Genomic DNA, 16,922 nt, shown 5'->3' with positions numbered 1-16,922 from the left:
TCTGCCCTGCCCCGACTCACACTCTCTCTCAAAAATAAACATTAAAAAAAAAAGGTTACTATAACAAACTCTATAGTAAATGTATACTTGGCTCCATTTCTTCTCTCAGTGTATTTAAAAGACATACAATTATATCAAATATAATTATAATGATGTATTGTTGGGTGTGTAACATATTAGGATGCAGTATGTGTAACAATAATGACACAAAAAAGAATAGAAATGGAGCTATACAGGGGCGCCTGGGTAGCTCAGTCAGTTAAACATTCGACTTCAGCTCAGGTCACGATCTCACGGTTCATGGTTCGAGCCACGCGTTGGGCTCTGTGCTGACAGCTCAGAAGAGCCTGGAGCCTGCTTCGGATTCTGTGTCTCTCTCTCTGTCCCTACCCTACTCATGCTCTGTCTCTCTCTCTTTCAAAAAAATAAATAAACATTAAAAAAAGAAAAGAAAAGGTATATAGAAGTAAAGTTTTTATATTTCCCTAGAATAAATTTGAAGAAATTTTGATAAGATGTATATTTTAAGGCCTACAAAAACCCACTAAGGACATAACTAAAAAAGTACAATTAAGTAATTTTGAAGTAAGGGACACCTGGGTGTCTCAGTCAGTTGGGTGTCCAACATGATTTCATGGCTTGTGAGTTCAAGCCCTGCATTGGGCTCTGTGCTGACAGCTCAGAGTCTGCTTCAGATTCTGTCTCCTCCATCTCTCTCTGCCCCTCCCCTGCTCACACGCACTCACTCTCTCTCTCAAATATAGATAAACATTAAAAAGAAAAAAATTTTAAATAATTTTGAAGTAAAATGTTACACTAGAAAATATCCACTTAATATAAAAGAAGTCATGGCCAACTAATCTTTGACAAAGCAGGAAAGAATATCCAGTGGAATAAAGACAGTCTCTTCAACAAGTGGTGCTGGGAAACCTGGACAGCGACATGCAGAAGAATGAACCTGGACCACTTTCTTACACCATACACAAAACTAAACTCAAAATGGGTGAAAGACCTAAATGTAAGATAGGAAGCCATCAAAATCCTAGAGGAGAAAGCAGGCAAAAACCTCTTTGACCTTGGCCGCAGCAACTTCTTACTCAACACGTCTCTGGAGGCAAGGGAAACAAAAGCAAAAATGAATGACTGGGACCTCATCAAAATAAAAAGCTTCTGCACAGCCAAGAAAACAACGAGCAAAACTAAAAGGAAACTGACAGAATGGGAGAAGATATTTGCAAATGACATATCAGATAAAGGGTAGTATCCAAAAAAAAGATAATCCAGTGAAAAAATGGGCAAAAGACATGAATAGACACTTCTCCAAGGAAGACATCCAGATGGCCAACCAACACATGGAAAAATGCTCAACATCACTCATCATCAGGGAAATACAAATCAAAACCACAATGAGATACCACCTCACATCTGTCAGAACAGTTAACATTAACAACTCAGGCAACCACCGATGTTGGCAAGGATGCAGAGGAAGAGGATCTCTTTTGCATTGCTGGTGGGAATGCAAACTGGTGCAGCCACTGTGGAAAACAGTATGGAGGCTCCTCAAAAAATTAAAAATAGAACTACCCTATGGTCCAGAAATTGCACTACTAGGTATTTACCCAAAGTATACAGGTGTGCTGTTTCGAAGGGGCACATGCACCCCAGTGTTTACAGCAGCACTATCAACAATAGCCAAAGTATGGGAAGAGCCCAAATGTCCATCGACGGATGAATGGATAAAAAAGATGTGGTATATATATACAATGGAGTATTACTTAGCAATCAAAAATAATGAAATCTTGTCATTTGCAACAACGTGGATGGAACAAGAGGGTATTACCCTATGTGAAATTAGAGAAGGACAAATATCATATGACTTCACTCACACGAGGACTTTAAGATACAAAACAGATGAACATAAGGGAAGGGAAGCAAAACTAATATAAAAACAGGGAGGGGGACAAAACATAAGAGACTCTTAAATATAGAGAACAAACAGGGTTGCTGGAGGGATTGTGGGAGGGGGGATGGGCTAAATGGGTAAGCGCATTAAGGAATCTACTCTTGAAATCATTGTTGCACTATATGCTAACTTGGATGTAAATTAAAAAATAATTTAAAAAATATATAAAAAAGGCAATAAGGGAGGAAATAGCAAAAATAGATCTATAGAAGCAAACAGTATAATGGCAGAAAGTGAAGTGTCTGACTCTTGATCTCAGCTCAGGTCTTGTTCAATCCCCACAGTGGGCTCTGTGCTGGGTGTGAAGCCTACTTAGAGAAAAAAAAAACAAAAAACAAAAAACAACCCAAAACATGATCAAACTCACGCTATCTATAAGAAGCAGAGTTTACATTCAAAGACAAAAAGCCAGAAAGTGAAAGGATGGAAAAAAAGTATACCATGCAAACAGTAAATAAAATACAACTGGAGTGGTTATATTAGTATCAGACAAAATAGAATTTTAAGACAAAAGTTACTAGAGCCAGGGAATGACATTTTATAATGCTATTTAAGAGTCAATCCATCAGGAAGGCACAAGTATACACATAAATACAACTAACAAAAGAGCTAGCCTCAAAAGGCATGAAGCAAAAAATCGACAAATTTGAAAGGAAAAATAACAATTCAGTAATAGTTGAGGAGACTTCAATACCCCACCCTCAATAATGGATAGAACTAGACAAAATATTAACAAAGAAATAGAAGACTTGAACAAAGCTATTAAAAAAAAAACAAAACCAACCATATGCCACCTGACCTAACAGATACCGCAACACCACTGAACACCAGCAGAAGAATACATATTCTCCTGAAGTACATATGGAACATTCTCTAGAATAGACCATATATTGGTCTATAAAACAAGCCTGAATAAATTTGAAAGGATTAAATTATACAAAGCATGTTCTCGGGGCATGTGGGTGGCTCAGTTGGTTAAGCGTCCAACTTCGGCTCAGGTCATGATCTTACAGTTCGTGCCGGCAGCTCAGAGCCTGGAGCCTGTTTCAGAATCTGTGTCTCCCTCTCTCTCTGCCCCTCCCCTGCACACTGTGTCTCTTTCTCTCAAAAAAATGAATAAAACATTAAAAAAATTAATTAAAAAATGCATATTCTCTAACCACAATGTAATGAAATGAGAAATCAATAATGGAAGGAAAATTTGGAAATTCACAAATATGTGGAAATTAAATAAAATACTCCTTAATAACTAAGATAAAAGAATACATCACAAAGAAAATGAGAAAGTCACGGAGATGAATGAAAACATAAATGCAACATATCAGAATCTGTAAGATGCAACTAAAGTAATGCTCAGAGGAAAATGTGTATCTGTAAATGCCTAGAATAAATAAGTTTTCAAACTAACCACCCCCCTGCCCCCCACCCCCACAAATACCCAACATCACTCATTCTCTATCATATTATTCTATTTCAGTGCCTGAGACTCTTGTTCCTATGTTATGTTGTGTCCCCCTTACATTAGAAACTTTGTATTGTTCGCTGCCTGGCCATACTAGAATAACAGTTATACAACAGTACCTGACCATATTGTTTAATAAATCTTTTTTGACCAAATGAAGTCGGCATCTCTCCTTAGAATTATCACTCATATTCATATGATTTTTAACTGTCTCTCCAAATTTCTGTTCATTTAACATTATTACAACTGATATACCTTTCTACCAAATTCATAAAATTCAGTATCCCATCAATATTTTTTATGAAAACTGCATATATTACTTCTTTAAACTATTATCAGTTATCAAAAATAAAAAATAGAAAAAGAAATCAATCTTCTTGGACCAAGTCAAATAAAAAATTCAGTTTACCTTTGAACATGGATTTGAATTGTGCACGTCCACTTAAATGTGGATTTTTTTTCAATAAATACACTACATACCATAAATATATTTTCTCTTATGACTTTAACATTTTCTTTTCTCTAGCTTACTTTATTATAAGAAAGCATAAAATATATATAACATATGAAAGATGTTAACTATTATCGGTAAGGCTTCTAGTCATTAATAGGCTACAAATAGTTAAGTTTTTGGGAAGTCAAAAGTTACACAGTACAGCATAGAGGGTATAGTCAATAATACTGTAATAATGTTGTATGATGACAGTTACTAAATTTACCATGGTGAGCACTGTGTTATGTATAGAATTCCTGAGTCACTATATATTATATACCTGAAACTAACATAATATCATATGTCGACTATACTTAAGTAATAAAAAATAACATTAAAAAAGTGTGAAATTTAAAATTTAATAAATACCCTTTTATTTTACATTAAAAAAAAGTTAAAACACGATTTTTGATTGTGAGGAGGTCTGCACCCCTAACCCATGTTGTTCAAGAGTCAACTGTAAAACTAAAATATAATTAATGTAAGAGGGAAAAAAGAAAGGGTTACACAATGGCTAAGCCAATGTTCCTACTTCTTTGAATTGTGGAATAAGAAAAGAAATCATTGCCCACTTACTCAATTTAATCTTGCAAATTCTAGAGTACTAAAGGTGAACAGTGAAAGAACAATTATATAGATGCTTGAAAGAAAACTATGGTTCCTTAAAACAATCAGAGCATATGTTATCAACAGTAATTATATCTAGATGACTAACATTTTTCCAAAAAATAAAACATTTAAAATTACAAGGGTATCATGATGAAAGTAACTTACACAGTCTTTTTGTCCTGTCGAAGAAGTTTAGAAGAAAATTCACTTAATACTTCCAGGAAAGCCAGATTAGGAGGGGGATATTCTTGTCCTTTCTGATTTTGGTATTTAAAGGCAAACTCTATGCCATCCCTGAAGTAAAAGAAAATAACTTCTTATTTTTCCAGATAAGTAGTGTAGTTCTCTCAATGGGTTAGAATTTCAAAGTAGTTGAAAAGGCAGGAAAATCACTGAAGGAAGTAAAATCCGATAAATTTGAAGGGCAAAACAATGTTAACTTGTATGACATATATACCTATTAGTATTCTATTATTTACAGTAGAAAAGTATGAGTTGTAGCAAATAATATAAAAAATAGCTGAATAACCACAAAGCTAAATTCCTGTATGTATCTTATAGGGGTAACACAATACCCTGGAAAGGGCATTAGACTGTCAGAAACTTTCGTTCTCAGAGTTGGGTCACGGGACCAAGCAGCTATATGAGGTATTTAAACGTAAGGTATTTAACATTTTCTGTCATTCAGTTTTTAGTTATGAAATAAGGCTGACCAAATTAGTACAGTGTTTTTAAACCCATGTCTCCTATAACATTTTCTCACTGACTGACCAGATATTTTGTTAAATTTTACTTTCTATTCTTTATAAAAAAAAAATAGACAGTTGAAGTATTTTTCAAATTCAAAAGGCCCTCCTAGTTGAGAATAACTAGATGACACAACCTCTGAAGTTACTGTAACTTAAAAATTCTATCATTTGTCACTTTAAAAATGGGTCAAATAACATTTATTTCAGTTAAATTCCAGTAAAACTAAAATCTTTATAACATAAAGGGTTTATTCAGCTCACTCACTTGTGAAGTGTGGCAACTGCTTCTCGTGTCTTGATCTGATCCAGTCCGAACGTAAGGGCAAAACGACGTGCCAGTTCTTTAATGCCACTGACATGGGCAGATGTCCTATCTAGATTGGGACCTTGCTCTTGGACAAGTTCATTAAACAACTGATTGAAAGAAAAAAAGAGGAAAAAATCTACAGCTAAGAAATATTTATTTCATTTATTATTAGAATAGGTAATATAATTTAAAAATATTTAAAAGGCGCATGGTAAAATTTCCCTCCTTATATTTAACCGTAGTCACACTGTTCCCCTTCTCCAAGTCATCTACCATTACTAATTTCTTGAGCTCATTTTCATGCTACTTGTGTGATTAAATGTGAACAGGAATTTCTTTTTTTTTTTTTTTAAGTTTATTTATTTATTTTGCAAGAGACAGAGACAGCACGTGTGGGGAAGGGGCAGAGACAGAGAAACCCACACAGGCTCATACAGCCCATGCTGCCAGAGCAGAGCTTGACGTGAGGCTTGAACTCATGAAACTGGGAGGTCATGACCTGAGCCAAAAGCAAGAGTTGACACTTAACCGACTGAGCCACCCAGGTGCCCTAGGAATTTATTTCTTTTTAACAAAAAAATAATATATTTTAGGCTGGGGGAAAAGAAATATGTTTATAGAAATATACTTTATATTCGTAAACATTTACGTGTTCTTTTGTTGTTTCATAAGGATGGCAATATACGATAGATAGGGTTCAGAACGTTGGTTTTTTTCACTGATTATATCTTTAGACAAGAACACTATGTAAAAAAAGACATTTGGAATATGGGGTGATTTTTCCTACCCACCAACAAAATATACAAAAAGGTTCTTAAGCTGGGTGGAGGGATTTTATAAATTACACATAGATTGCACATATTGTATCAAAATAACAACAACGAAATAAATCTGGAGTACTAAAGAATATAAAAGCTATCATTGTTCTACCACCAAGGTCAGACACTTAAATTTATCTATACATATCTGTCTTCCCTACAAGATATGAATAGTCCAGGCTTTCATCTAAAGCCACTCCCTACTTATTTACTAGATCTCACTCCATTTTACCTATTTAGCAATTTTGCTCTCATGCTTACTGCTCTGTCCTGCATCCTTAACTATTCCCTCTCTACTACCTGCATGCATCTTAAAAAGAAACCAACATAAAAAAAAAAAAAAAAAACACCATAACTTAACTCTATCTCCTATGTCAGCTAGTAACGCATCATTTTGATTCTCTTTATGGCAAAGATCCTAAAAAGGATTGTTTACATTGTTTTTCTTCACTTCCTCACTCCCAATCTCTCAGTTCACTCTAATCATACCATTCCATTGAAATGGCTCTTCTAGTAATTATGTTGTCCACCTTCTCATTTTCTTTACCAACAGAGTGCCATGACTAGAAACAGCAGGTCTTCAAAAGATTTTCAAATTTATTTACAGATAATTACTTATAAATTTTTAAACTTCAAAATGTTTTCAGAAATGGTTGTACACAATAGCCTTAAATTTTAAAATGTATACTTAAAATGAATACAAAAAATATATCTCTTTGTGCAAAATTCAAGTAATATAAAAATAAAAGTTCTCCTTCCTCTGTCCCATTAAATATCATTCTTCTCTCCAAAGGTAATTTATGTTAAAGTTTCAAGGTTTTCTAGACTAGTTTAGACACACCAATATATCACATACACAAAACTTCTAATATAAATGGTACTATTCTATATATTTTGTCCTGAAACTTGCTCCGTTTTTTCCTGCTTTTTCAAGTTTTTATTTAAATTCCAGTTAGCTAACAGAGGGTGTAATATTAATTTTAGGTGTAGAATTTAGGGATTCATCACTTACATACAACACCCAGTGTCCATCACAACGAGTGCCCTCCTTATTACCCATCACCCATTTAAGCCATCCCCCCACCTACCTCCCCTCCATCAACCCTCTGTTTTGTTTCTTAAATTCCACATGAGAGAAATCATATGGGGTGTCTCTCTGACTTGTTTTGCTTAGCATGATGGTCTCTAGCTCCATCCACACTGCTGCAAATGACAAGATTTCACTCTTTTTTATGGCTAACGAATATTCCATTGTATATTTTTGTGTGTGTGTGTACCTCTTTGAATGTGCGTGTCTCTTTCAATTAGTATTTTTGTATTCTTTGGGTAAATACCTAGTAGTGCAATTGCTGGGTATTGGACAGTTTTATTTTTAACTTTTTGAGGAACCTCCATACTGTTTTCCAGAGTGGCTGTACCAGTTTGGATTTCCACCAACAGTGCATGAAGCTTCCCCTTTCTCCAAAACTTGCTATTTTTCACTTAATATTTTGTCTTAAAACTTTTAGCTACTTCAGAGTTTCACACTTTAACCATTCTTCTGCTGAATCTCCAATCTTTCAATATTATAGACTGCTACAATAAAACATATTTTACATACATACCTTTGTGTGTACCTGCATGTACCTCTATAGATACCTAGCGGCAAAAAGTGACTTTTAAAAGGAGTATTTATCTTCAAGTTTGATATATTCTGCAAAATTGTATTTCAAGAAGGCAACAGAATTTTCTTAAAAAAAAATTTTTTTTTTAAGTTTACTTCATTTATTTTTAGAGAGAGACAGAGAGAGAGCACGGGAGGGACAGAGAGAGAGAATCCCAAGCGGGCTCTATGCTGACAGTCATGTGGGGCTCAAACTCATGAATTGTGAAATCATGACCTGGACTGAAATCAAGAGTCGGACACTTAACTGACAACTGAGCCACCCAGGTGCCCTGGCAATAGCAATTTCTTTCACAAAAGACCCTTTTTCTCTACATCTTTATCAACTGTTGGTATTAACAATGATTTAAATTCATGCTAATCTGTTCATCAGTGATAAATATCTCTTTGTTTCAATTCGTATTTCATCAATTATTTAAAAAAAATTTTTTTAATGTTTTATTTATTTTTGAGAGACAGAGACAAAGCGTGAATGTGGGGGAGACACAGAATCTGAAGCAGGCTCCAGGCCCTGGGCTGTCAGCACAGAGCCCATCACGGGGCTCAAACCCACAGAACGCGAGATCATGACCTGAGCCAAAGTCAGACACTTAACCAACTGAGCCACCCAGGCATCCCTTTATTAATTATTAATGAAGTTATGCCTCTTTTCATAGGGTTATTGTTTTATAAGATTTCTCTTCTGAAATGTAACTTTTCATATCCCTTGCTCACTTTTCTAAGGAATGTGTTTTTGTTATTGATTTGTAGGATTTATTATGTATGATTGAAAATATTTCCCCCAACCTGTCATTTGTTTTTTAACTTTGTTCATAGGGCTGGTTGACATATAAATGTATTTAAGTTTACATACACAAACCTAAGGCCCCACCTACCCCTGAAATCTCTGTATTAATTCATGAGGCATTTATTAGGGACTCTGATTTATATATGTGACCTATTTCATTATTTGAATACTATTCTTGCCCTTTCTTCATTAAATATGTTAAAAAAATATTTATGTATTTTTCTTTTTAGATGAGTACTTTTTAAAATATCCATTTGCATTTCATCTGGTCCAAGAGTAGATCACTTTAGGATTTCATTATTTGAAATGTGTACTATAAGACTATGTTCCAAAAGAAAAGACAGATAACATATGTTTTTGTACCAGAAAGTATCCATAGTAATGTATTGATTACTACTTATTATTACTTAAACAATGACCTAGTTTAAGTGAGGTAAAATATACCTAGTACATACTAAGCACATAAAAGTGCTCAGTAACATTAGTTCTAACCTTTACCTCTTTCCTTTAGATTTCTTACCTGCTGTAAACTGAGAATGAGGGTCTTGGCACACTGAATTTTATCAATCTGTCTGGTTTTACTCAGTGTTTCCTTAATAATATCACCATAGTCATTGTAATACTATGAGAAAAAGAAAGAAAATACAGCTTTACAATTATTGAAATTTCATGAGACAAAGTAGATTGGTGAAAAAAATGGAAGGGGGAGTTCAGAGGTGTTTAATTTCTTCATCTTAAACATAATGAGAGACAAAAGATATTGTCTAAAGTTAAAGGAATACACATTTGATATTTAAGATTAAGAAACAGTGAAAGTTAACGATAAAACTGAAAACCGGGAATTGTAGAAGAGGAAGATAGGTAAACAAAATTCCTTATTCTCTGTAATATGGATTCAACAGACATCACTTAAAAGGTAACAAATCAACAAACAGAACTTTGGTAGAAACTTAGCAAAGAACTAAACCAGAACAATTAAAACTGCTTACCTCTGGGGAGTGAGCCTAAATAAGTGGGAAGGGCAGATTAGGGTCACAGACTTAACTTTAAATACTTTTGTGTTGTATCTCATTCCCTGTCACCACCACATGTGTGTATGTTACTATTATAAAAAATAAAAACAATGATTTGTTCGATAGTGACTGAGAAAAATTTAACTAATTTCTTTATAATTCAGTTTTTTGATATAGGATTTAAAAAATTTTCCTTGTGAGTAAATAATTAAAAAAACCCTTATTTAAAGCCATTAAATCTGGATGTTATTTCCAAGTGAAAGCTTAAAAACCTACAACTTATGTAAAAAAGTAATATATTAGCTTAGTAATTGGATTTTTATAATTTACAAAAAAGATGGCTATGCGTCCATGATATAAGGTGCAAAAAAAGAGAAAGATACAATAATATACTAAAGTGGTTAAACAGGGAGATCTCTAATAAATTTAGATTTGTAATGGTCATACAGAGAACTGGGGCAAAAAGCTATATATACATACCTAAGGGTATATAACAAAGACTAGCAAATAACTATCAGAATACTCTCAAAAAGATTACAGCTTTTAATGAGAAGCACAACAATTGCTAAGGATGATAATAAATTTTGGATAAGGCTCATTTCTTGAAATCAATACAGTATTATAAAGGGATGAAAAGGAAAAACCATGGTATACTCATATTTATCCATCCAAACATAATGTTTAGATATTATGCTAGGAAGCCATCTCAGACTCCTTTCACTTAGGTCTCTCTCTATATCCTGTGTTTGCTTTGTAATTTGTACATCTACCACTACAATAATTGTGCTGAGGTTTTATGGTCTAGTGGGAAGAGCTAAGCTTGGAAGCTGGACAAACCTAGAATCAAATTCCAGTTTTTGCTATTTATAATAGTTATGTGACCATGGAAAGTTACTTAACCTCTTTGAGCCTTCAGCTCAAATTCCTTATCTGTAAATGACAAGATTACTGTAAACAACAAACATTATGAAAGAGCCTCAGAACAGTATCTCATATATAAATTGCACAGAACAAAGGCAGCCACTCATTATTACCATGTTACATTATATTATGCTTGTATTTCAGTTTCCCTATTAACCTGTAAGCTCCTTAGTGCAGAAATCATGTTTTATTTAAATCTCTGGCTACCAACACAGTGTTGGTCACACTGCAGTTGTTCAGCAAAATATGATGAATTAATTACTATTTATCCTACCTAGAACTGGACCATACATAACTAAACATGGATAAAGATGCAAGTGGATCAATGGCACACACAATATTCTGAACATGCGCAAAACAAAACACTATCTGTGTCAGGAGAACAAGGTAAAAACACATAAACTGAGAAGTCTGCCTGTCATAAAGATTTCTGAGCAATGCTTTTTTAGAGGGTCAGGAACAAAATGGAGCTTAAGGAAAGCAAACAGCCAGGAAGGTGAGTACCTACCAAAATCCTATCATATGAAGAATGGTTTAAAACCCTTCAGCGTTTCCTTACCACCCTGAGGAAAAAAATTCAAGCTTCTCACACAGCATATAGTCACTAATGACACCTTCTTTAAATCTTATCTCTTGCTCCACTTTCATAAGCAATCTATGTTGTCACATCAAATTACTTGCACTTCCCACAAAGAATTCACATTCCTTTGTCTGTGCATGAAGTTCAATCTGCCCACAAGTCCTCCCACTACTTCTTTGCTTACTAATTTATGCTTAGTGTCTTAGACTTAGTTCCGAAGTCACCTCTAAGCAATTTCCATTAACCCTTATATTTCTTTAGAATATATAAAGAAACATATATTGTCTGTTTTATATATTTCCAGGAACCCCTATACATACCTTGGTTATACTATATAATGCATTTGTCTAATTGTTGACAGTCTTTTTGCCTTTAGACTACTTTAGAATGGAATTAAAGAAAATCTTTATAACTTCAGTGCCTGGCAGGCAGCATGGTATATAGTAGGCATACTTATAAAAATGTCTTGAAGAGATGTCATAAGGAAGAGAGATTAGGGTTCTTCCATGTTATCAAGAGAGTCAATAAAGCTTCATGGAAACAAAAAGGTGTTTTTCCAATAAATGTGAAGATCTCCCACATTATGGGGTTGATATAATGGAACAGATTGACAAAAAGCTTATACTTCTATAAAAGAGAGAAACTTTAAATATATCAGAAAATCATCAACAATACATAGGTAAAAGCTGTGAATCTTAGCTTCTGTTCTCATCTTTTCATTTTAATTGCAAATTTCTCTGCCACTGAGATGGAAGGAGAAAAATAAGGATATGAAACTATACCTTCATGTAGTGTTTAAAGATGTCTGCAGCTGCATGCATGTCAACAATATCATAAATGATAAGTTTGCTGAAGGCAGCAAGTAGATTCCTTCTTTTATGTAAGGCCTCAATTTTATTAGCTTCATCTTCTTCATCACCCTCTAACCACAGAAAATAAATTCGTTATGAACTTTGGCCCTTTATACAAGGTAAAACAAAATAGACAATCTGTATAATCAAACACTGGCTTATAACTTTATAAGTAGTACCATTCAGTTTTAGATAAGATAAAAATTGTGATTATTTTAGGGTGGTATATTTAGTTGCACTGATTATACATTTAGTAGGTACCAAGGTTCCTACTTCCAAGAGACTGTCACAGCAAAGACTGCGTAAGATAAGCAAATCATATATAAATTCTTTTTCTGATATTTTTATCCTAATAATACTGTTGTCTGTCAATCTTGAAGATGCTATCTCTTCTAATTTCAATTACATGCTATTAGCTATGTTTTAACAGAGAAGAAATTTCTGGAAATGTTTAAGACATAGAGAAAAAGTTTTCTTTTAGAAAGAAACATGCGGGGAGTAATGGAAATATATGGAGGTGTTAGTTTTCAGTGCTTGTCCGAAACATGGTTACATTATACATTTTGCAAAACATTTATGCATATATACATTTTTTAAAACAAAGCTTACTATCAAATACTTTCCAAATGAGAAGTGTTTCTTCCTCAGTTTTTTAATTCTCAGGTCCCACTGGCTTGTCTATCTTTGATCCCTGAAAAAATTTCTTCATAAGGCTCCAGATGTTCACATGTTAATGTTTGTTTTAGGCTCTGTACTGATGCTCCCATGTCTTGGCCTGCCCATACTTGGAGAGTGTTCTTTCTTTCCTTCTTCACATATATATATTCAGAAAAGAACTTACTCAACTTTTCTCTTCCCTTTCCATTAATTACTCCTGCTGTGAAGCACCAAGGCTTCAAGAAGTTGGAAATCTTTTTGCTTAAAACAAGTATAGGTAAATTTTATCTCCTGTGATTAAAATGGACTCTAGAGATTTTGTTTCACAATTGAGTATTTTCTAAAATGTTCTGTTAAGTAAAGAATACTCTAATAGCACCAGACAGATCTGCAGATTAGATATACAGATCTTAAACAGCTGAAATAATCTATTTCACAAATATCCTATATAACATTTATTTATAGTCAGCCTAATTATGCTATGTTATCATTATGCAGGTTTAGCATAATTTTGACTGGTAAGGTTTGATAACAGTCTTTTAGCACTTAATACCTTACAGTTACATTTTGTTAAGAAATATATGGTGATTCTCAGGAATAGAAAGGAACTTGGATGCTTTCCTTTAGAGAAATTGTGAACCTGGACATAGTTCAATTAGGAACATATCTATCCTATATATACATTTTGCACATGTGGGAAATGACAAATGTACACATTTACTGTAGTATAATTTATAATAAGCAGAAGATTGAAAACTAGGGGTGCCTGGGTGGCTCAGTCTGTTAAGTGTCCAACTTTAGCTCAGGTCATGATCTCGCAGTTAGTGACTTTGAGCCCCATGTTGGGCTCTGTGCTGACAGTTCAGAGCCTGGAGCCTGCTTCAGATTCTGTCTCCCTCTCTCTGCCCCTCCTCCACTCACACGCTCATGCACACTCTTTCCCTCTCAAAAAATGAATAAACATTAGAAAAAAAAGGTTGGAAAGTAGCCTAACATCAATCAATAGGAGACAGATGACATAAATTATGCTATAACGAATAATTATGCTATAGCTGTTGGAAAAAGAATAAAGAAGCTCTGTATGTAGTGACAGGGAAAGACCTCTGGGGTACTATTCTAAAGAAGGGAGACTTTCACTGTGTACATTTTTATTCTTGTTGGTTCCTGAACCACATGAATGCATTAAATCTTTTTTAAAAGAGAGAAATGCTAGTACTTTTTAGGACTGAATTTGAATTTTTTCCTAGTATCTTTTGTGATCGGTAAAAAAAAAAAAAAAAAAAAAAATCAGTATTATATTGATGAGATAATAACTACAAATACCCATGCTCTGGTTCTCTTCGTCTTGGTCAATGAAAACATGATCCATCACAAAACTGAGGAGTTCAGACTGGAGTCCAGTATCTGGATTAAACACCAAAGGCTGGAGGCCTTCCCTGCCACCTGTCATTAATTGGTGGCTAAATATCATCAGAAGATCACAGAGTAACATGAATGCCTAGAATGCAAAGGGAATTAATTCATCAGTAATATAATATATAAATATAACTATAACTAGAGATCAATGTTAATGAAAACATACTAAATTAAATGCACTTCATTAACAATACCATAACAGAAACTAAGTAGTTTTAATTTCCAAACTTATTGAGTATACTTTTTCTCATTAAATACTAGTCCCATTTAAGACTTTTCCTCCCTAAACATAATCTATTTCTTTTACATGGCTGTATTAATTCAAAACAGTTAAGAGATTTTGACTTGAAGTTAAGAAAAATGACTTAAAGCTAATTGTGGAAATACAAAATGAACAGAATAAATTATGACAGAGGACAGAAATCAATCATACACTTCTTAATCAAATAATAAGCATAAATCTTAAGACAAACTGTATTATTCAACAAATTACAATGCAGTACTCTAAATCTTAAAGCTACTATTTAAGGATTCTGCTTTAAAAAAAATCTAAGGTGGGGGCGCCTAGGTGGCTCAGTTGGTTAAGTGTCTGACTTCAGCTCAGGTCATGATCTCATGGTTCATGGGTCTGAGCCCTGCATCAGGCTCTGCTGACAGCTCAGAGCCTGGAGCCTGCTTCACATTCTGTGTCTCCCTCTCTCTCTGCCCCTCCTCAGCTTGTGCTCTTTCTCTCTCTCTCAAAAATAAACTTAAAAAGAAAAATCTTTCAGTAGGTTTAAAATTGAATTTAAGACCATTCACATAAAAATCACTATATGAAAGCTTGCCACAAGTTTAATCACATAAGGGAATTTTCAATACATTTCCTAAAGAAACAGTATGATAATGTTGTCAAATTTGCCCTATTTAATGGATGGTATGAAATGAGTCTGTGTTATCAGTTTACTGTAACTGAATGATTTTGTTGTAGGATAATTGAGGGCTCTGGTAACTCAAAACAATTCACTTACCCTGTTCTAAATATTGATTTCTATGGGAAAACACAATTTTGGTATGTATTTGGAGATGAGTGCATACTTGGCTGTCTACCTCCAGCAAGAATCATGGCAGTTCATGCTCTGACTACACCACCATGAACTACTAAATGTCTAAAGATATTCAGAAAGAGCCACTTGAAAAGGGGAGCATGAAGAGAATCCAGGGGGATGGATATATATAGAGAGAGAAAGAGAGAGGGAGAGGGAGAATCCAGGGGGAGGGAGAGGGGGAGGGAGAGGGTGAGGGCAAGGCAGAGGGCAGAGGGCAGGGGCAGAGGCAGAGGGAGAGGCAGAGGGAGAGGCAGGCCACAGTTTTGGACATCACCAGTGATGATGCACAAACAATGAATTTTTGGTAGGTAGGTAGTTTTAGACAGCACTCACTGATGGGGTTCAGCAGGTTTAGAGAGTAAGGTTTAGAGAAGACCATCTCTGTTCCCATTTAAGTTAGATGCTGATAACTTAATAGATAACTAATAGATGTGATAACTTACTTAGAAGGGATAGCAAAATGTGAGTACTACAGTATTCTAATTAACTAGACATTTTCTAGTCCAACATTACGATGAAAAGAACAATATGGAAAAAAGTATTCTTTTATATAAAACGGTATATAGAAGTTTTTATATAAAACAGTATATAAAAGTACTTACCAGAGGAATAGTATAATTCTACAGTTTTAAAAAATCGCTTCATGGAAACAGTACTGCCTCGGGCTCTGCTTTGACCCTCTTTGGGCTGTGCTGCCCTTCCCAAGGATTGAGGAGTCTGCTAAACCAGTGGGATATATCCACCTGCACTCCTACTATCCAAGTACAGGGACTCAGGGATTCCTTGCCCTAAGAGACCTGATTCTGTTATCAAAGCCTGCACAGCCCTCTTCTCTGGGGAGACTGTATCATTTGTGTGTGTACTCCAGGTCTCAGGGTGGCTGTTTGAGGGGATAATGTTGACAGTTTGGATTTATGGGCTGAAGTGTTTACATATATGTGTGAGAAGTTCTTCCTGGTGTGATGAGAAGAGGGTAAGGTCAGAGGAGGGTGGACCACAGGCCAGCTTCAACCCTCCCAGTTTTGGGATAGAAGTCCCAGGAATCAGGAATTATGGAACCAGGTCATTATGATAGTGTATTTGTCTAGATAAAAAGACATAAAACAAATCTGTTAGCTTGCTTTGTTAAGTTAAATATTCAGACATCCATACTTTTGTCCCAGGTTCCATAAATGTTAGGGATAGATCTGTATGTTAAGAACTGTCATAAAAAATTTACATCTTCTTACTGTTCTTCAATGAATTTAGTTATTTTTATTGAGAGCTCTTAACTGATAATTTCTTACCTGTTCCTTCACTGGAGTATTAACATTAGATAGGCACTGTTGGCAAACAGCCAAAAAGGATTTCACGGTTTTCCTCAATACCAACAAATCCTCCTGTAAGACACATTCAAATTTGCAAACATGAATTACAATATCCTATAAACCTGATCCGTAAGAAATAATAAATGGAAATAGCCAATTGACTTACTGTTAAGGAAATTCATAAAACCAAATTTATTGTTGGGAACCAAATCATATAGTTATTTCCTAGTTATCCTAA

General features: G+C 34.5%; 1 protein-coding gene across 2 annotated transcripts in view; it reads right to left on the bottom strand.

Moving 5' to 3' along the window:
• STAG1 (stromal antigen 1) overlaps nt 1-16,922 on the bottom strand; it is a 410,827-nt gene that overhangs the window by 23,571 nt on the left and 370,334 nt on the right. For both annotated transcript variants that reach the window (XM_043595334.1, XM_043595335.1), the window contains 6 exons: nt 16,664-16,756; nt 14,197-14,371; nt 12,148-12,287; nt 9,372-9,473; nt 5,542-5,690; nt 4,693-4,821 (listed from right to left, as the gene is read on the bottom strand). In XM_043595334.1, the coding sequence (XP_043451269.1) occupies nt 4,693-4,821; nt 5,542-5,690; nt 9,372-9,473; nt 12,148-12,287; nt 14,197-14,371; nt 16,664-16,756 (788 nt within the window). The remainder of the gene's footprint in view (nt 1-4,692; nt 4,822-5,541; nt 5,691-9,371; nt 9,474-12,147; nt 12,288-14,196; nt 14,372-16,663; nt 16,757-16,922) is intronic.

This window comes from Prionailurus bengalensis, chromosome C2 (assembly GCF_016509475.1).
Source record: "Prionailurus bengalensis isolate Pbe53 chromosome C2, Fcat_Pben_1.1_paternal_pri, whole genome shotgun sequence".
Lineage (NCBI taxonomy): Eukaryota > Metazoa > Chordata > Mammalia > Carnivora > Felidae > Prionailurus > Prionailurus bengalensis.
The sequence above is the reverse complement of the archived record's forward strand: the minus strand, read 5'-3'. Positions and strand labels throughout refer to the sequence as shown.